Here is a 20,767-nt window from a genome sequence, read left to right as displayed (position 1 = left end):
TGCCTGTTGTATATGCTGTTTAGAAAGTGCTAATCCAGTTAACTATGGTTGATTAATCACCTGGGGATAATTATCACAAATTACCTCTGGTATCATTAGATATTAGCATTTGATTGAAATGCTCTTATTTCCTCAACAAAGCACATCAATATCTTGCTGTGGAAATGGAACATGTCTGAATATTGTGCACAACAAACTATGACATTTGGTGGGGAAATCTCACTGAGTCCTGTGTGAAATACTTCTATTCCTGCTGCTGTGTATTGCCATTTTCAGCAAATGTGATGTCTTTGCTGCCATCATAAGCAAGATACAGTGCTGAAGACTTAAGGGAGAATTTCTTGTTCATTGATGATACACTCCAGGGATCAGCACCCAGCTTTCAATGTTGAGTGGCAGAGTGTGCTTTCTTCATGTGGTTGGGTTAAGATTTGCTATTATCTGCTCTATGGCCTCTCAGAGCATCCTTCCCTCCACTGCTTGTCTTGGAAGATGTGTAGAGAAGCAGCATCTCAAATTTGTTATGCCAGCAGAAAATATCCTTGTCCATCTGTAGAGGAGCAGGTGGCAAAAAGGAGGTTGGCAGGTTCCCTTGGTCCCTACGAACAACAAGACTTTCAATGCTTACCTTTTTTCAAAGCACAGCAGCCCTGTATGGCATGGAAAGAATTTTCTGTTACCTCTGCAGGAGCTGTGACACACAAGGGCCAGCTCTTATCCCTAGCAGTGAGGTAAGTTAGTTCCTGGATAACTGAGAAGCACAGAGACCCTACAGAACAGCCAATGTTCAGTCCATCCTCCAAGCTTTGCTCTTGGTGTTGGTGGAGCTGCCACTGCATCCTTCCTCCAACCACAGCCATGAACTCTGCTGGAGCTGCTAACAGACCTCTCCAGGAAAAAGGTTGTCCCTTTGTAAGTTTAAAAGCCAGGCAGGGTCAGGGCATAGGGAACAGAGTTAATTGTCCCTAAGCAAGTGCCAGGTAGTTATCTCTGGATGCAGTGTTCTTTTTCTGTCCAGGTTGAAGTCTTTCAGCACGTTGCAGAACCTTCGTGTGTAACCCTCCAGGCTCCAAGCAGTGCTGCTGGGTCCCAGGCCTCTCTGGAGATGAACCTTTGCTGGAATGAGATAAAAAAGAAATCCCATAGCCTTCGGTAAGAACCCCTCCCTGGAGCAAGCTTCAGGGCTGTCCTGGTCTTCCAACCTTGCCTGTTGCATGTGTTTGTCAGGAGGTTTTTTAAAGTTGTTCACTTGATGAGCCACATTAATTTACAGTGACCTTGGTTTGGTTTCCACTTTTGACCACAGACCCATGAGTCTTTCTCCCTACACAAAAGCATCACCTCCATTCCCACCCACCCCATCCTTCTCTCCCTCCTCTTCTTTACTGCTGCTTACTCCCTGCTTCTTTCTATGCCTTCTGCTGCTGCTTTCTCTGTGACTTCTCTCTTTTTCCCCCATCACTTTGGCGACACTTCCTCTGAGTTTGTCCTTTCTCTGGGAACCCTCTCCACCATGTGGGAGCAACATGCCTTCTGGAACATCAGAGGCTGCAGCTCCACAGTCAGCATGACAGCTCAACTGGGGCGTGTTAATCGTCTCCTGTCTTAATGCAAGGCCTGGAAGCTGCCCAACCATGTAAATCCTGAGCCAAACCCCCTGTGCTGGTCCCAGTTGTGGAGTCACTCTGTCCTCTGCTCCAGAGTGATGAATAGAATTTCCTCTTAGCAGTGCCTGTGTGCTTAACCTCCCCTGCCAGTTCATGCACAACCTGTCCATGTGGCATGCTGCCACTCACTGGTGGGGTCCCCTGGGTGCCCAGGGGTCACTACCCCAGCTGCAGTGCTGTCTCCCATCTCTACAGAACCTGCTTCTCTCTTGTCTTTCTTGGTGTCATTGCTGTCCTCCCAGGGCTCGGCTTGAGGCTTTTTCCGACCACAGTGGGAAGCTTCAGGTGCCTCTTGAGGAGATCATAGACTGGCTGGGGCAGAAGGATGAGGAGCTCTCAGCACAGCTGCCTCTGCGGGGTGATGTCGTCCTGGTGCAGCAGGAGAAGGAGACACACATGGTACATTCCCTAGTGCCTCCCCCCCCATCTTTCACTGCTAATAAGATCCACAGATGGATAACCCTGCCTGGGACCACTACCTTGTGTCACTTGCCCATGCCTACAGCCTATGGCTGGCACTGGTCCTTGCCCATGTCCATCTCTGCTTACCTTGGAAAGGCAGAGCACCAGTCCTGTAGCAAACACCCATGGCATGTGACAGACACCATCCAATTTTAGACTCTAAATCTGCATTACAGCCCCAAGTCATGTGCAGGTGCTCTAAGTGACAGTGGCCCCCATCATTTCTCTCTAGTTTCCTCATTATGTCCTGCCTCTGTGACAGAGGGAATTGCCTCTCACTGGCCTCTGCTTTTGGGATTCTAAGGCCTGAGCAGACAGCACTAGTGGGGGGGGGGTGTGCAGTTGGAGGGGAGGAGAGGACAGTTCTAAATCATCCTGCCTCTGAGGTCTGCCCAGCCAGATGTGCTGCTGTGGGGCATCCTGCTGCTCCCCTCCTTGCTCCTCCAGCAGCTGGACCTGTTTCTGAACAGCTCCTCACTCATGTTCTCACTGCATGAGTGAAGAGCATCTCCAAGCAGTGCTTGTGAAAGCCTGATCAATAGAGCAGTTCCTCTCACACAGCTCTAGCTCAACACACCCTTCTGGGCTCACTGTTCTGCCCCCCCCTTCTGGCAAAGTTGCAGGAGCCAGTTTCTTGCAAGTGATCCTTTGCTTCCCTGAACTGCAAAAATATTTCTGTTAACTTCTCTCTGTGTCTCCAGTGAGGACCCTGGAGTGAAAAAAAAAATCACTGCAGCCTTTGTCAAGGAGGCAGCAGGGGCAAAATTCTCCAACTCAGGTTGCTGCCTTATGTCCATGTTCTGCTCTCCAGGCTTTCATGGAAGAAGTGAAATCTAGGGGACCATATATTTACTCTGTCCTGGAGTCAGCACAGGCTTTCCTTTCCCAGCATCCATTTGAGGAATTAGAAGAACCAACTTCAGAAAGCAAAGGTCTGTGGAGTTCCCCCTTTTTTGTTCTCCCATATTACATTACAGCTCCTTCTGGGCTGGAGATGATGGAGTGGAGGGGGTTGGTGTGGCACAAAGTAGCACGTTCATGCACTGCCATGCACCAGAAAGTTTCCAGTCCTTTGACAAAAGTTAAGTCCAGCAAAGAGTGGTGCTTCTGTCCTGGGTGAGGGCAGAGACCTCTGGAGCAGCCCATGATGGGTTGCATCTTGTGAGACAGTACCAGATGTGTAGGATTTTAAAGGGCAGCAGGGCTTCTGCCTATGAGGAGAAAGAGCAGAGAGAGGCCTTTGGAAAGGCTGGATACCTACAGGAGCCAGTGCAGAAATAGATACTGATATGATGTGTTTTCCCTCCATCATTCCAGTTTTCCCTACGTTTTTTCATCTCCCTTTCCCTGCCCTCCCTCTGTCTTTTGCCCACCATTCTCTGTGCTGGGCTCTCATTTTTGCTTTCCTTTCTGCTTGGCCTTCACAGATGTCTCACCACGGCAGAGGATCCAAAACATCAGCCGCTTTGTCTGGAAACAGGCAAACGTGGCCAGCGAGCTGTGGGAGAAGCTCACGGCACGGTGCGTGGACCAGCACCGTCACATTGAACGGACACTGGAGCAGCTGCTAGAGCTTAAAAGGGCCATGGAGGAGATTAGCATGGCCCTGGACCAGGCTGAAAGTGTGTGTGAAACTTGGGAACCCATCGGGGACCTCTTCATTGACTCCTTGCTAGAGCATATCCAGTCAACCAAGGTATTTCTGCCTCTGAGAAGGCTCCAGCCTTAGTCCCAGAGGTGATGAGATGCAGCTTACTGGAGGGCAGTGCTGCTCCTCCTGACTGCTCAGTCTAATGCAGCCTTATTACTTGGCTTATTACTTATTATATCTATTACTTATTACTTGCCAGCTTCTCACTGACAGTCCCCTAGCTCTGTGAGGGTGAATTTGTCCTGCAGTGTCCTAAGCAATTGGCTGTGCTGAGCACCTTATCATGACCTAGATTTTACACGGGTCTAGTGGCTCAGCATAGATGAGACATCACCCACGTCCTACTCCTCAGGAGATCTGAGTGGTCTAGCTGGTTTGTTTTGGGTTTTTTTCCCCACCAAGGTACTCCATGGGAGTGTTAATCATCAGTGTCATCTTGCCAGCCTCAAGCCCACCTTAGCTTGTAGCAGAGGAATAGGATACAAGTCCTGACTGCTCACCTGTTTCTTTTCCTTCTTCCCCTACCTTTCAGCTGTTCAAAGAGGAGCTCTCTCCCATGAAGGATGGGGTGAAAGCAGCCAATGATCTTGCACACCAGCTTGCCATCTCAGATGTCCACCTGTCCATGGAGAACTCCCGTACTCTGGAGCAGATCAATACACGCTGGAAGCAGCTTCAGGTGGGAAGGAGTCAGAATGAAGCACTGCAAAAAAACCCCAAAAAAACCCACAGGCAGGAGAATGCTAGGAACAGCTCTCACTGATAAGCTTTCAGGATAATAAAGTAAGGCTTGGCACAGCAGGCATTGTATAGCTGTAACTGGAGGAAGAGAACATCAGCTCAGTGTAAGGAAAATGGCTGGTAAATCTGTAGAGATCTTGAGCAGGAAAAGGCAATGGGAGGAACAAAGGGTGCTGTCTGAGGAGAATCAGGACCTGATGGGGGGGAAGGGATCAGTACCAACCAGCTGTGTTTTTGTTGATGTCTGTGAAAATATGGATACAAATGACCTAGATATGTGTGCTGCCTCAGCCTGTGGGAGGAGGTGTAGAGAGATGAGTGGGCTGGAGAATTCAAAATAGAAAGCAGGCAAAGAAAGAAGAGGACCTGTGTGCTGGGGCATGTCTGAGTCCATCCACAAACCTGCAGTCTGTAATACCTGATGGGCTGCCATTGAATTCTTCCATCCCATTCTTCAGGCCTCCATAAATGAACGCCTGAAGCAGCTCCAAGATGCCCACCGGGACTTTGGACCAGGCTCCCAGCACTTTCTGTCCTGTACGTGAGTCTCCTGGGTCTTCCTGGCTTGACACTGTCTGGCTTAGGATGGGCTGTGGCACAGGACAGTGGGGTGCAGAGTCCTGTTGCTGAGCCCAGAGTCAATGCAGACAGATAGAAAAAGGCCAGGCCAGTGCCTGGTGCACAGGAAGCAGAGCAGGAGGCATCTTCCAAAGTTAGTGTTGTGTTCCCAGACTTTGTGGGACCCGTGTTGGGATGTGACTGGGGTACCCCTTCAGACTGCAGAGCTATGATGCAGCAGCAGCTTATAGGTGATGCTGGGACATTGGCAGCCTCAGAGACTGGGTGAACAAGACAACAGATGGCAGAAAAAGGCAATCCCCCATATCCCGTGTTAGTCATTCAGAGGTGAAAAATGTGCACATTAAGGAGGTTTTCATTCATGGCTGTCCTCAGAAATGATGAGCCCTGCAGAGTCTCAAAATATCAGTGGGGTTTGCTGCCCTGTGTTTGTCTGCAAACCATGTCCCTCTGTCTGAAAGAACTGAACTTTTCCTGTTGCTGGAATTGTTAAGCTGCCTGTGACAAGGGAAAATAGCTGAAGGTCATAAAAGGCCTTTTGTCTCTAGATAACAAACACAGCATGCCAGGCAAGTGGTAGGGGATGCAGCCTCATCTTTATGAGATACTGCAGCTGACACACAGAGGATGAATAATGGGAACAGCAGATGTTGTGGGTACCCAAGCCTGGCCATAATATGTAGTTCTGTGTGTGGGTTCCTGCTGGGCTCACATCAGGAACAGAATCAGCCTTAAAGGAGTGTTGATCTGACATCTGTATCTCTCCTTGCAGCCTCTGTCCAGGTTCCCTGGGAGCGAGCCATATCCCCCAACAAAGTGCCCTACTACATCAAGTGAGTGTTCTCCCAACAACAGCCCTTGGTCTTCTCTGGCCCAGTGAGAGCAGGAATTGGGGACCAATTAAGAGCAGGGAGCAGTGAATGAACTTGTCTGAGCACAAACCCCAGTGAAGCATGTCAGCCTCAACCTGGCAGAGACAGGTTTTCCCTGCCTGCTGAAATGCCCCAGATGCTGGGGGAGTGCTGGCTGGAAGGGAGGGAGGGAGCTTTGATTGGAAGTGGAAGCGTCGTCCTGTGGGCATCCTCCATGCTGCTGTGTCTGGTGTGTGCTTTCTGGGGTGTAGCAGCCCCAGTGTCTGCAGGCTGCTACAAGGGCTGACCAGGTGCTTTTTAAAAATTTCTTTTGTCAGCTGCTTAATTCCCAGCTTGACTCTTGATTTCCTTTTATTTTCCTTCCAGCCACCAGGCTCAGACAACATGCTGGGACCACCCAAAGATGACAGAATTGTATCAGACGCTGGGTAAGGAGGCTGCAACAAAACTATTCAAGCAGCATCCAGCTTTTTGTAGCATGGGGTGCTATGTGCAATCTTGCCAGCCCACCTGCTCCCTTCTGTGGCAGAGAGCCCCCCAAAACAATGTCATTCAACCCCATGCCACATCCCCACACACTCTGATTCTGCTGGTGGGGCTGGTGTCTGGCAATGGCAACTGTTGCTTCCTGACCTGGACATGAGGATATTGAGCTGTGGTTTTTTTCCTTCTTTTCCTGTGTTATTGCAGCTGATTTGAATAACATCAAGTTCTCAGCATATCGAACTGCTATGAAACTACGACGGGTGCAGAAAGCCCTGCGATGTGAGTTTAGCAAGTATTTTCCTCCTGCTTGATCTCCCTTGATAAAGGCATTAAACTAACACAAATTTTTATAAGGACATCGAAGGCATCTCCAAGGTACAGGTAGCTGAGGCAGGAAGTGCTAGGAACATGTGCCTGGAAAGCTCAGCAAATCCACTGGCAAGATATCTGTGTTAGTGCCTTTCTTTGCAGGCTTAGGGTGGAGTGGCCTCAAGGCTAAGTGTTAGCAGCAGTACAGGCTTGGGGAGGAGTGGCTGTAGAGCAGAGTGGGATGGTGGGACTCAGTGATGTTAGAGGTCTGTTCCAACCTTGATGATTCTATGATTCCAAGAACAAGGAGTTTGCCAAGCCAGCCTTCCCCGTGCAGACAGGTTTAGTGGAGTGAGTGGCCATGTAGGAAGGAGTGTGGGACATGGCAAAGCCATTTGTAGCCACGGGCACTGTGGATGCAGAGGTGAGCAGGAGCAATACTGTATGGCATGAGAATTGGGGGTCTCTAGTGCAACTGTCAGCAGCTTTGACAGGAGATCCACAGAGTGAAGTTACAGTGTGGAAATGGCATATGATCCCCCCAGCACTGAGAACAATAATGGTCTTGGAAATTGAAAGACTTTCAGGAAAGAAAGATTGTTGGCTTTTAAACACAGTTGCACATACAACCTGCAGCCATGGAAGATTGAAAACAGCACAGCCAGAGTAGCTCATGCTGTCTTAGCCCTGTTTGAGGCTCATGCCTTAGCAGCTGCTGTTGGTCAGAACTGGAGATAAGACTACTCCACCTCTGCAGCTGCTTGTAAGGTCTGTGTGGCTCTGTGCTATCTCACCTTCCCATGATAGTCCCACAGGGACATCTCATATGTAGAGCCAGCCCTGGGCATCTGAGGCTCTGCACAGAACCTTTCATGGGCAGCATTCTCATGCCCATGGCTGGTCACAGAAACAGGGAAGGAAAGTCACAGTGTTGTAGCTCTAATTGACAATAGGTGGAGAAGTATTTTAGGAGGTTTTTATGGATGGGAGAGCAACTCTGGGATCTCTACCCATTTTGCCAGCATCTTCCCCGGTGCAGTGAGGCTGAGACTGCCCCAGGACAGTGCAAGGCTGAGTCTCCCTTCTCACCTCTCCCACTTTTCTCTGTGTCTGATCCCTCTGCCTGTGCTTTCTGTGCAGTGGACATGGTGAGCCTGGCTACAGCCTTGGAAATCTTCAACGAGCATGACCTGCAGCCCAGCAACAAGGCGATGGATGTGGTGGAGGTCATCCACTGCCTGACCACTCTCTACGAGAGGCTGGAGGAGGAGCGAGGCATCCTGGTGAATGTGCCACTCTGTGTGGACATGAGCCTCAACTGGCTGCTGAATGTCTTTGATAGGTATTTGTCCCTTGGCCTCCTCCTGACCTCGAGGGCTGCCACTCTTGAAAGGAAACTTCTGTGATGCTCTCCCAGCTGGCAGTGCTACCCAATGGCCCCGGCTATCAGCAAGGGGGGCTCCTTGCATGGGCTTGACCTCCCCTGTGTAAAAAATCCTGTTGCAAACATGTGCAATATCTCACCTTGCAGTGGCCGCAGCGGGAAGATGAGGGCTCTCTCCTTCAAGACGGGCATTGCATGTCTGTGTGGGACAGAGGTCAAGGAGAAGTTTCAGTGTGAGTCCTCTGTGTCCCTCCCGTAGGTTTTGGTTTGGAGTAACCTGGGGAATGCAGGAGTGCTTCTGTTTCCTTGCTTAGTCTATCTTTGCCCAGAAAGAGCAGAGAAACAATTCTCCTGCACTGACTAATCTGCTTGCACCACCACCTCTCCCTCCCCTGGCACATGCCACCTAAATTAGGAGACATTTTTTCCAGACTGACTGATGCCGCAGTGATTTTGCTTGAATGGCATGATAAAAAAAGTGCAGAGAAGGCAAACAGGCAACAAATACCCAGTACTTCCCAGAGGAAAAAAGCCCGAGAGTGCATACCTGGGAAGGAGGGTTCAGACAAGGAATACCCTTTCTTCCCTGTGTTTTAACCATAGTATTCTGTAGCATGGTTAGTGCAGAGGAGTTAGCATAGGAAGCACCAAAGGGTTAAATACAGGGATTGAGCAGATTCATAGATTCATAGACTCATTTAACAGCTATGGCTGTTAAAGAAGTGATGTTGAAAACCTCTGTTCCAAGAAGACTCCAAGCTCCTGGTTATTGAGGGCAGGAAGGATACTGGTAAATGTTATTCAATCACAGCTCCTATTAGAAGTCCCTGCTGAAGACAGGTGGTGGGGTCCCTGGTCCCCAGACACTGCTACCCCATGCATGCATCCTGCCCTGTGTGTTGAAGCATCACCCATGTCTCTAATGAATCTGTGTCTGTCCCACCAGCAGATCTCTTCAGCCAAGTGGCTAATGCTGGTGGACTCTGTGACCAGCGGCACCTTGGCATCCTGCTCCATGAGGCCATCCAGGTCCCACGCCAGCTGGGGGAGGTGGCAGCATTTGGGGGCAGCAACGTGGAGCCCAGCATCCGCAGCTGCTTCCGCTTTGTGAGTAGTGTGCCCATGGCCCATGCCCTCCCCCCTGTGGCACCCATACCAAGGAGAGGCTCCCAGGGGTGGCAAAGAGCTTGCACTCCATCACACTTGTGTCCCAGCTCTGAGCAGCCCCTTCCTCTCCCCTCCCTAGAGCAATGGGAAGCCTGCCATCGAGGTGTCCCAGTTCCTGGAGTGGGCCAATCTGGAGCCACAGTCCATGGTGTGGCTGGCCGTGCTGCACCGGGTGACCATGTCTGAGCAGGTGAAGCACCAGACCAAGTGCTCAGTCTGCCGGCAGTGCCCCATCAAGGGCTTCAGGTAGGGGTTGGTTCCTAAGGGAAGTGCATGGTGTCCTTGGGGAGGGAGCTGGATTTGCTCTGTGCTTTTGGGGCTTCAGGAATAGCTACAGGCAGGTCAAACCAGGGGCCAGCAGACAGGAAGAAGGGTGTTTTTCTGGGGACTTTGGCCATCAGCATTGTGGGTACAGTGGAGTGTGAGAGGCTGTCTCTGTCTTTTGCTGAGCTCTTCAAAGTGTCCAAAATGATGTATTTTTGCTGACTTTCACTGCCTCCTTGTGGCATCTTGATTTCTCCAGGTATCGGAGCCTGAAGCAGTTCAATGTGGATATCTGCCAGACTTGCTTCCTTACGGGACGAGCCAGCAAGGGCAACAAGCTGCACTACCCCATCATGGAATACTACACCCCAGTATGGATCTGGCTTGGGCTGGGAGGGTTTTGTCTCAGAGCTGACAGCAACAGCCTTGTGAAGTTTAGGCTGGTGCAGCCCCAGAAGTGGATCCTTTTTATATTTTTGTTCCCCTCCACATGCTGTAGGTCACTTGTGTCCCCGCTCCTATGGGGCTCATGAGTGGGATGCATGGCAGTGGACTGATTCCTGCTTGGCTTGTGCCAGGCCCTGTGATAGGATGGCACAACTGCTATGGGCCCTCCTTGCTTCCTCAGTTATGCCTGCCTCTTCCTTCATGGAGTTTGTGCCCAGCCTGAAGGGACTTATTTCCTGCAGATGCTGATCTGTGGCCCCCCACTTTTCATTAAGCAGCATCTTGATAAAGTTTGTGTCTCTGCAGACCACATCTAGTGAGAACATGAGAGACTTTGCCACAACACTGAAGAACAAGTTTCGGTCCAAGCAGTATTTCAGCAAGCACCCACAGAGAGGTTACCTGCCTGTCCAGTCCATACTTGAAGCTGACTTCTCTGAGACGTGAGTTGTCTGACACCCCCCTCCTTCGATCCTGCCTGGCACATGGGCTCCACAGATGGAAGCAGCATCTCAGGAGCAAGATGGGGCTCCCGTGGGAGGGCTGGAAGGGGCACTTACTCTGGGGGTGATACAGCAACTAGTTCTTGGAGGAGCAGAGATTTCAGTCTTCCTCTACAGCCTGTCCCTGGCTCTTCTTAGCCCAGGTGAGACCAGGGCAGCCTCTACAAGCCCTAGCTTTGAGCGAGGACTGCCAAGCCTTGCTGACCAGTGTGAATCTCTTCCAGACCAGCCTCCTCCCCGATGTTACCACATGCTGACACCCACTCCCGGATCGAGCACTTTGCCAGCAGGTATCACCACTGGGCACTGCTGTCACACTAGGGCATGGAAAATTACTCTGATGGTTGTGGAGGGGCTTTAGGTCAGATGCACGGATAATTCCTGCTGCTTGCAGCCCCTTCCACACTTCCTAGCATGCTGCCTGGCAGGGAGAGGCTGAGACTGCAGTGTTGTTCGGAAGAGGCATCTGCAGGGACAGAAAAACCTCCCTGCACCACTTTGCTCCTGCCTGGAACAGGGCTGATGCCACACAAAAGTGGCAGCAGACACTGTGCATTTGATAAAAGATATCCTAGTGATGAAGTAGCTTCCATGTACTCTCCTGCTCTTCCCAGTATGACCTGCCCCTTGGATATTCACCAGGCAGATCCTTCAATGTCTTGCTGTACCTGTGTGTTCACCAGTGATGCTTGCATGCTTCCCATTGCTGCTTTGTGGTTTGTAATGCCTCTGCCCTTACCATGGGTCCAGGCAGAGTTAGGACCCAAGAAGCACAAGGAGCCTGCAGCTCAGGCCACAGGCAGCAGCTGGTAGGCTTCCATCCCTTTGCTTATGTGAGAGGAGACTGAGACAGCTGCATGGCAGCAGCCTTTTATTCTACAGGCTGTCACCCCAGAGCAGGAATGTCTCTTGTTTTCTAAAAAGGCAAAACTGTCAAGAGACTGGTGCAGGCCAACTAGGAGACCATGCTAGAAAGGGTCTTGCTGTAAGTAAGCTGCACTGACCAGACATTCAGGGGCTCTATGATCAAATCTCAATTTGTATCTCGTTCCTCCAGGCTTGCAGAGATGGAAAGCCAGAACTGTTCCTTCTTCAGTGACAGCCTGTCCCCTGATGATAGCCTGTGAGTTCTGTCTCCTTTTCCCTCTCCTTTCCTCCATCTGATTCAAGACTTCTGTGACTCCATCCCTGCCTAGCCAGGGCACAGAAATGCTTTCTTTCCCAGCTACTTTGAGTCTGAGGCTCATGCACAACCCCAGCTATCCAGGGGTGCTGAGCTACTTCTGAGCTCTAGGCCTGGATCAGCTAGGACAAGTTCCCATCTGAACCACCTCCGTCCAGTCTGTCCTTCCCCAAGAGCACACAGATCCTGTGAGACTGATGTTCCTCATGAAGGTGTTTCTCCACCTGCTGCAACAGGGATGAGGACCAATATCTGCTGCGTCATTCCAGCCCCATCACTGACAGAGAGCCTGGAGACAGCCAGTACATTCCAGGAAGCCTCAACATAGAAGATAAAGGAGAACTGGAGCGAATTCTGGCCCACTTAGAGGATGAAAATAGGTAGGGCCATGGACTATTCTGAAAATAAGGTTGATAGCCTAAAGAGGAAGGAACTGGAGAAAGCTGTTGGAGCTTGGAGTGGAGCCAGGGTATAGCTACTGGAGGTAGAGATCAGAGAAACTGAATGGGCTGGTTTTGAGGGTGTCTAAGCTGAGCCCTAAAACCTTCAGCCCTTGGTGAGGGTGTATTCTTCAACAAAGGGAGAAGACTGTAACCCAAAATGTTCCTGCTCCCATCCCCAAAACCAGTTTCACTCCTAAACCCTAAACTTGTTGAAGTGGGCCCAGGGCATTGCTGTCTCTTGTCCCAAGACACCCTGCAAACAGTGGTGATGCTGCTCTGGACCACACGAGTTGAGGTTCTGGACAGGTTAGCTTGTCTCAGAAGGAGGTGATGCTTTTCCTGCCCTTGTTCTCAGCCTCTTAGGAAGCAGTTCAGTGTCTGCTTGAGTAAACCACTTGCATCAATTGCTCGAGTGGGCTAGAGCTGCCCACTCTAGGGCAGACCACCCTATGATGCAGGGACAAAGTCCAGGAGTGTGGTGGTCCTCAGGTTTCACATATGGCAAAGCCTCCAGGACTATTTTGTGTCTGAGCCATGGGCCACCCTCAGTGCACAGATAGAGAATTCCCAGAAGCCTTCTGAAAGGAGAGTAGTGATGCTGACCTGTCTTGCAGGATACTCCAGGGAGAGCTGAGACGTTTGAAGTGGCAGCATGATGAGGCAGTAGAGTCTCCAGTGCTGGCTACAGACTCCCCTGAGTCAGTGCAAGACCCATGTAATGATGAGCTCCTGGCAGAAGCACGAATCCTCCGGCAGCACAAGAGCCGTCTGGAGACACGGATGCAGATCCTGGAAGATCATAACAAGCAGCTGGAGTCCCAGCTGCACCGGCTGAGGGAGCTGCTGCTGCAGGTAGGCTCAGAGTGAGGATCCAGGGAAGCCCATCCTTGGAATGGGCTTTGCCATAACAAAGCTGGGGTGGTGGTAAAAAGGGAGGCTCAGGAGCAGGGGAGGACAAGGATAGAAAATAACAACAACTGCGCCTTCTCTCTGTAGCCTCCACCACAGTCAGATAGCAATGGTTCAGCAGCCTCTTCCTTGGCTTCCTCTCCACATCAGTCTGAAGGCAGCCAGGCAAAGGAGAAAGGTTACAACATCCCTGACACCAAAGATGCAGGTGAGGATGGGGTTGGGCTGAGCTCTTGATCCCACTCTCTTGGTTTAATGCTGCAGGCAGCTGCCTGTGCCCTGCCATCCTGTGAAGATGTTAGTGACTGAGGCAAATGCCCAGAGAGCCTTCTGACCACCATCACCCCACCATCCCTCCTGTCCTCTTTCCCACTGCAGACAAGGTGGAAGCCAAAACCCAGGAAGTTAGCATGTGTCTGGAAGACATCATGGAGAAGCTGCGGAGCGCCTTTCCCAACTCTCAAGGTACTCGAATGAAATCTTCCTCTCTGGCTCTCAGATGAAGTTTTCCCCATGGACCCCCGCCCCAATCCCAGCTTCACCTGGTCCTAGCTTCCCTACAATGGCTGATCCACAACCATGCCCTTGCACAACCAAGAGCTGTGCTTCTGTGGCACTGCTGGGACTCTGCTGGGCACAGAGAGGATGAGGAGAATGTTTGACACCTGCAAGGAGAGGTGATCAGAGCTGCCAAGACTTCAGATCAACCAGATTCCCCCAGATGTGCTCCTGGGCAGCTTCCTGCCCTGTTTGGTTGGGATGCTGCACCCTGCAGGGCTCCCTGCTCTGAAGATGGACAAACCTGGCAGCATCAGGTTTGCAACGATCACCTTGAGCTGCTTTCTCACATCATCCCTGCCCAGACCCTTCTCCAGGGAAGGTTGAGGCCTCAGTTACCTAGCAAGATGAGAGAAATGGTGCAAGCTGTTCATGGATGGCTATTCCCAGCTGGTATGAGGACCATGGGATGTGTGCAGAGATGGTGCTCCACTTGCCCAGCTGGGTTTGGTGGAGCTTCTGCTGTCCCTCTGTGCTCCAGCACTGGAGCAGTGCACAGTCCCACACCTAGGCTGCCCATGTGTGTCTGTAGGAGATATTGCTTGTTGCCAGCACTAACACCAAGTTGGGGAGATCTTCCCCAAGCGGGCAGAGGCCCATGCATACCCTCTCCCACTCTCTGCAATCCCTGAGCAGGATCCTCCTAGCTCTGCAGCAGCCTTGTTCTAACCAGGTGGCTCCAGGTCCTCTTTTTCTGACCTCCATTTCTCTTTCAGGTATGACCTCCCTTATCTAACACTTCCTGTGAGCCAGAGGCTTTTTCTAAGCTGGCTGCTTTCCCTCCCCTTGGCAGGAGCATTCCTGCCATGCTCCCTGTGCTGTGGCAGACCTTGCACAGACTCCCTCCAAGTTTGTTGTGCAGGATGTGTGCAAGCTCTCGAAGATCTCAGGGGAACATAGATCAGGTGGGATCAAGACTTTGGCCTAACCAGGATGCTGGCTTGGTCACTCAGACACAGTATCCCAGCCTGGGTGGAAAGGATCAGAAGGAAGAAGTGAAGCCATGGGAGCTGCCTGTCTGCCCTGGCACTCCTGGCCTGCTGCCTTTGACTGCAGCCCTTAGGGGATCCAGAGCTCAGCATCCCCTTCCTCTCCAGTTGTGCCCAGGGGCCTCCAAGTTTATGGGCACAAAAACACTTATAGAGCCACTTTTTTAAAAGAACTTTTTCTAACAGCATCCAGCTGCCAACCTTACAAACTGAACACTCTCTCGCCACCCTGTGCTCCACAGCCAGACAGACATCATCTGGTGGGAAGAGTCTGCAAGTTTTTTTGGGTAGAGATGAGTCCACGTTAGAGCTTCAGTCCAGCTAGCAGCCTCATCTTGAGAGTGTCTTCATAACAGAGCCTTATCTAATTTGCATATATATATATTATGTACATAAATACTCTCATGGACTCACTCCATTAAATTATAATACTGTAAGGGCAGCTGCCTTTCACTTTCAATCCAATCCAACATCTGCTCCGGTGTGGATCAGCACCTTCCTCATTTCTGGTGCTGCCTTGAGCAGGGCTGCTGCGAGGAGAGCTCAGCAGAGGAGCAGACTGGCAGCAGATGCCCTGTCCTGCCTGCTTTCCTGGGGAGCTGTGCCTTAGCTGTGGCACAGAGAGCCTGTTCTCTCCAGACCTGGCTCCATCCCTGGAGAGTCTCAGGTGAGCCCCATGTTGCTCCAGGAATTCTTTTCTGCAGCCACAGCTCTAGCCTTGGGGACGCTGCTGTGATGCAGGAGGGCAGTGGTGCCAGCAGGCAGCTGCAGAGGCAGGGCACCTCCTTTCCACACCCAAGGAGCAGCTGCCTTACTGCTGTCCCCCAGTTTGAGCTGGGCTGAGTGGTTGGAGGCACTTGTTGGAAGGAGGCATGTCCTGCTGGGCACTGGAGGAGGCTGTCCTGGAAGCTGGCAGGGTAGCTCAGTGATGGTGGCTTCTGGTCCCAACCACTCCCTCAGGCAGGATGTCTCAATGGTGTGTTATGTCGAGAAAGAGGTAGAGTCAGGTGCTGTGGTGTGCCCAGAGCAGATGCTGAGGTGGTCCCGGTACTCTGGGGTCACAGACTGCAGTGGACTGAGGTGCCTGAGCCCTAAGGACAGGTGCAGGAAGGACTGCATGGATGTGAAGCTTCCTGCCCAAAACAGGGCTTGCTGCAAGGACAGGGTCTGTTGTTGCTGGCTGGCACAGGATGATCTTTTTTGGGACCAAATCAGTGTGTGGGGCCATAGGACTCTGTGTGGGTGGTTGGCTTTCGTGTGCTGGCAAGGGTGTGAAGCAGTGCCCATTCTGGGGTTAGACACCTTACAGCCAGGTGTTTGGGGTCTTGTGCTGCAATCTGCTGGAAGCAGTGTGGGTTGCTGACCTTGCTGTCCCCTCTCATGACTGGATGACCAGCACAGGTGCAGTAGTGGTGGCATTTGTGTTAGCTGTAAACTGTGTCAGGCTGCTTGTTTGACCATGGTGAGGGGACTGTATGCCAGCCTATGGGACCCAGCTGTCTCCCCCTGTAATTCCAGGGAATTATAGAGAGGGGAGGAGTAAGGTTTTGGCCTGAGTTCAAGTGTACCAAGCCGGGGGGGGGGGAGCTGGAATAAGGAAAAGGCAGCAGATGAAGGCAGAGCTGCCAGCCTGGGTGCCAGGTTGGTTGCTCAGGCTGTCAGGTGCAGGGTGAACATGCTGTGAGCTGGGATGTGGCAGGGAGGGAGAGCAAGCTACCTAATGCTCTGCTATCCATGTACTGTGGTGCTGCTGCCCTCACTGCTTTGCATCATCTGGAAAGAATAAATTTATACTGAGACTTGGATTGGTGCTCTGGCCTCTTCTATCTGCACACCTCAGATGAGTCAGGGCAGCTCCCAGCACTGTGCCACCCTGGCACTGCACCCACAGCTGCTGGGACACTGATGTCACTGTGCCACCCTGGCTGTCCATACCATGCAAGACAAAGCAGAAGTTGTGACCAGAGCCCCGGGCTGTCCAGACACTGGTCCATTTTCTAACCTCTTCTCTTGTCCGCTTCCAGCAAGGTCTGCTCAGGACTATATGGCAGATTGAGGACTGGGACAGACTGTGTGTGTGGGGACAGTCCCTCCCCTGGGACCTTCTGGTATAGGAAACCCTTCAGCCCCAGGAAGGATACAGGCAGCAATGGGATGCTGGGCAGGCACTCCTCTCCCTCTGTGCTTTCTCACTGGAGCCCTGTTGGGTCTGGGAGAGCTGGCAGTGCTGGGCAAAGGCCCAACATGGTGCTACTGCAGGGAAGTACAGGGACAGTTCTCACACAGGAGAGAGTCCAGAGCTTAAACGAAGTGAAATGCACCCTCTTAAGGGTAGAGCAAAATGTTCCATCCCCTCTTCAGAGCAGGTCAGGAGGTGCAGGCTGTGATCATCAGGGAAAGCCAGTCATGTCCAGGAACAAAACCAGCACATAATCCCAGGAAAGAATTTTTATTTCTTAGCCAGCAATGCTCAGTGGTGGCCATCAAAGATGCTGGAAAGGATCAGCCAGAGCAGGCAGGCACCATGTGCTGCACCAGTGAGGCAGCAGCAGCAGGGTGAGGACAGCATGGTTGCTGTGCCACTGCAGGGCCAGAACCTGGCCCTGAAGATCATTCTAAGGGTATAGCAGCCCCACTGCCTGTGCTGTGCCACCTCATCAGTGGTCTGGCAGCCTTCCTGCTCAGGGCTAGCCCCAGGGTCATGGCCCCAAGCCCTCTGTTCTCACTGCACTGCCTTGGAGTGCATCATCCCCTTCCCTTGCTGCTAAGGGACAGTGGGATACTTCTGCTTCTCCTCCCACCTCCTTGCCTGCCCCTGAGTGCCCAGCCTGGAGCACTGTCCCAGGGGTGAAGCTGTCTGGGGTGGTGTTGCCTTCCCCAGCATGTCCTTGGCCTCTGCCTGCCCACTGCTCCCCATGGCTCCCCTCTTCCATCACTTTTCTGGGTGTTTTGTCCTCCAGCTCCGGGGGTCCTTTGGCTGTTCCCAGCCCCTCATTGGGTACCCCAGGTGGTGGGGCTCTTCCTGGCTCAACCCTGACCACGCTCCCTGTGCTGGGTTCCAGCTCCAGCCCCTGCCCCTGCCCTGCTGATTCTGTCTCCTCTGCTGCCCTACGTTGTCCTACAGCCAGCTTTTCCAGCTCTGATTCTGGGCTCTCCTCCTCTTCATTCTCTTCAACTTTCTCATCCACTACCTTCTCCTCCTTCCTCTTCTCTTTTTCTTCCTCCTCCACCTTCTCCTCTTCTTGCTTCTCGTCCTTTCTCCTCTCATCTTCCTCCTCCTCTTTCTCAGCTTCTTCCTTTGCCCCCCTCTCTCCTCCCCAGCTCTCTGGCTCTGCCTCACACGTGCCCAAGTTTCCTTCTTTCCCCAGTCCCGTCTCATCCCTCACTTCCACATTTGTCCCTGCAGGCTGCCCCTGGGCTGCTTCTCCTCCTGGTGCTGCCTCTCCATGCCCAGCCCCGGGGGTACCTTGTTCTGCTTGCTCAGCCTCCAGTTGTTGTTCCTTGTTCCCTTCATCCTGCTCCCCTTGCCCAGGGTTCTCTGGGGACCCAGTCTCACCCTGGGGTACCCCTTCCTGCAGCATTGCCCTCTCACCAACCTCCCCACTCTCCTGCTCCTCACTGACACGCGGCCCCTGGGGAGCCTGGAAGAGCCTCTGGTAGCGCTTCCGATCCTCCACGTGCTTCTTCCTCATCCTCTCCCCCAGCTGCTTCAGCTCCTTCTTCACAGCAGCTGCCATGGAGGGGTCGAGGTGAGCCACTCGCAGGAAATCCTCCCGTGCCTCCCGCTCGTTCCAGACAGCAGCGTGGGCCTTCGCCCGCTTGAAATAGGCTTTGGCATTGTCTGTGGGAGAGGAGAGCCCCCAGGGGGGTCCTGCAGCTCAGGGCCACCAGACACAGAAGCTGGAGACCCAGGAAACCCAGGGGACACAGAACACAGGTACTACCATGGATGGGGGAATAGGGGTTGAACACACCTGTAGGTAAGGGCACTATCCTATACAGGGGCCTGGGCCATGCACTATGGGTACCAGGGGACATGGGGTGCAGGGATCATCATGGGCCAAGGTTAGGGTAAGCAGGGGGATCTGAATGATATGGGATAACATCATTGGATACAGGCTCTACAGTGGACACGGGGATCCAGATGACCTAGGTACCATCCAAGGTGGAGGAATGTGGGAGGAATGCATGGATGGGGGATCCAGAGGACTGAGTCCCTGGGGGCTGTGGGAACAGTGGGAGAGGTGGAATGCAGGGCAGGGGTACCATTGTGTTTCTGGAGGAGCTCCGTTGTGTGCTCTAGCACCTCGTAGTACTCTCCCAGTTCCAGCTGGCACTGGCAGTAGTTGAGCACCAGAGGTGTGATCAGGTTCTCCAGCTTCAGCCAGCCATCCTCCCATGGCTTCTCCTGCCCCAGACAGCCACCGGGGGTGGTTTAAGGTTGTGGTTGGCCCCTCCTGGGCAAGCAGGGCCCACGAGGGAAACTGAGGAAACAGCTGAGGAAGCCTAGGCAGGGATGACAGGACATGGCTGGATCCTACTCACCTTGACCTGGAGGTTCCTCAGGCATATCACAGCTTCCTGGTACTTTGCTGCTGCTTGCCTAAACTCCTTGCGGAGGACGAGGCGGTTGCCCTCGCTGTGCAGCACAGGCACTGCTGCCAGCTTCTCCTCCTTGCTCATGGCCCAGGTATCACGTTTGTATGCTGATGGTTCCTCCACCTGCACAAGGCAGCAGGAACTGAGCTGTCTGCCCTTGCCATGCCAGTCCTGGCAGCCACCCCCACCCATCCACCTTACCCGGAACAACTCCATGATGAAGATGAGAGGCTGTGGCGTCCGCTGCAGCTCATCCAGGTCATCATAGCCTGTGCTGTGGTAGTCAAACATGTTGCCCATACCACAGCGATGCTTCTGCCCTTCCAGTGGGTCCCGGCCTTCTGCGATCCTCCGCATGCCTCTGGAGACCAGGGCATACATTCCCGTGTGCTGCAAGGAGGGGGAGCACACTATTGAGCCATGTGGGCCCAGTCTGCACCCCTCTTCTCTGGGGCAGCTGCCCTGGTGCCATGGCTACGTGACACCTGTGACCCACGTGCATGCACCAGGTGAGGCTGGAGCATCTCTGGGGGTGCACGGTCCCGTTCCCTGGTGCCGCAGGAAGGAGGGAAGTGGGCACCCATGAGCTTCTCACTCACAATGGCATCGCACCAGAACTCAGCAACCTCCCCGATTCTCATGGAGCTGAGCAGTGTCTCCCAGATCTCCAGCTTGAACATCTTGCCCACAATGATTTCCATGGGCATGCCAGCTTCCCGGCTGTCATCGATCACTGTCCTCTCAAAATCATCCTTCAGTGTCTGGAAGTGGAAGGTGATCTGCCACAGAGAAAGCTCAGAGTTGAGCTGAGGCTGGCACTGCCGCGAGAGAACTCCATCCCCTCACCAGCCCTGCAGCCCTCCACCACACAGCCAGGATTGTGGGCACTGACATCTCCATCCACAGCAGGAGGTTGTGCCTCCTACCAGCATCTTACCAAGCCAATGGTGGAGTCTTAGAGCCCATTAGAGCCACATCTTTCTGCTCTCTTTGGATCAACCCTTCCCACAGCATGCACCAGGACCTGGTGGAACCCACACTGCGGGGGGAATCTCAGAAACCCCCAAGAGCTCCCCAGTGGCACCCTCACTCCTGTTTAACACATTAGGAAAAGCTGATTTCCAGCAACCCCTCATGGCCAGAGGGAGGAGGTGGGTATGAGCACCAGGGCAAGGTGAAGGCAGTGTCAACTGTCACTGTGAGGGCAATGTGACCAAACCAGCCCTTCCTGTATGCCCCTTGTGAGGGATCTCCTGGACGTGGGATCTCCCTGTACCACAGACCTGGAGTTCATCTTGTGATTAGGGAATCTAACTGTACCAAGCAAGGAACGCAATGCTGGACCCACCCTCCTCTCCTAGGACTTCGGGGTAACAACCAAAATGATTTACCTTGCTCCCATCCTGCAACTTTGGCAGTTCCCCTTGGCCTCCATGCAGAATCTTCTTTTTGACCCCTTCCACGTTCAGCAGGTAGGTTTCCTCCATGGCTGCTCCCACTGATCCCCAGGGGGAGGTCACAGGTGCAGTGTTTCCTCAGTACAGTTCCCTTTCT

The 20,767-nt window shown here is 52.7% G+C and overlaps 2 protein-coding genes across 2 annotated transcripts; one reads left to right on the top strand and one right to left on the bottom strand.

Annotated features, from left to right (window-relative positions):
- Positions 1–1,080: 1,080 nt before the first annotated feature.
- DRP2 (dystrophin related protein 2) lies at positions 1,081–16,419 on the top strand. Its single transcript, XM_030448931.1, has 21 exons — positions 1,081–1,152; positions 1,910–2,066; positions 2,941–3,061; positions 3,557–3,825; positions 4,313–4,459; positions 4,980–5,058; positions 5,873–5,933; positions 6,339–6,400; positions 6,663–6,737; positions 7,908–8,109; positions 8,299–8,384; positions 9,101–9,258; positions 9,398–9,564; positions 9,842–9,953; positions 10,336–10,472; positions 10,757–10,822; positions 11,590–11,655; positions 11,952–12,095; positions 12,773–13,010; positions 13,155–13,275; positions 13,446–16,419. The coding sequence occupies exons 1-21, from the start codon at positions 1,106–1,108 to the stop codon at positions 13,568–13,570; spliced, it is 2,640 nt and encodes an 879-aa protein (XP_030304791.1). The 5' UTR covers positions 1,081–1,105; the 3' UTR covers positions 13,571–16,419.
- On the bottom strand, positions 15,071–20,700 carry AIPL1 (aryl hydrocarbon receptor interacting protein like 1). The gene is made up of 7 exons (XM_030449392.1): positions 20,605–20,700; positions 19,813–19,992; positions 19,415–19,603; positions 19,160–19,336; positions 18,881–19,022; positions 18,081–18,455; positions 15,071–15,144 (listed from the first exon to the last, which is right to left on the bottom strand). Exons 1-7 carry the CDS (start codon positions 20,698–20,700, stop codon positions 15,071–15,073), a joined length of 1,233 nt encoding a protein of 410 aa, XP_030305252.1.
- Positions 20,701–20,767: the final 67 nt, after the last annotated feature.

Source organism: Calypte anna, chromosome 4 (genome assembly GCF_003957555.1).
Source record: "Calypte anna isolate BGI_N300 chromosome 4, bCalAnn1_v1.p, whole genome shotgun sequence".
Lineage (NCBI taxonomy): Eukaryota > Metazoa > Chordata > Aves > Apodiformes > Trochilidae > Calypte > Calypte anna.
The sequence above is the reverse complement of the archived record's forward strand: the minus strand, read 5'-3'. Positions and strand labels throughout refer to the sequence as shown.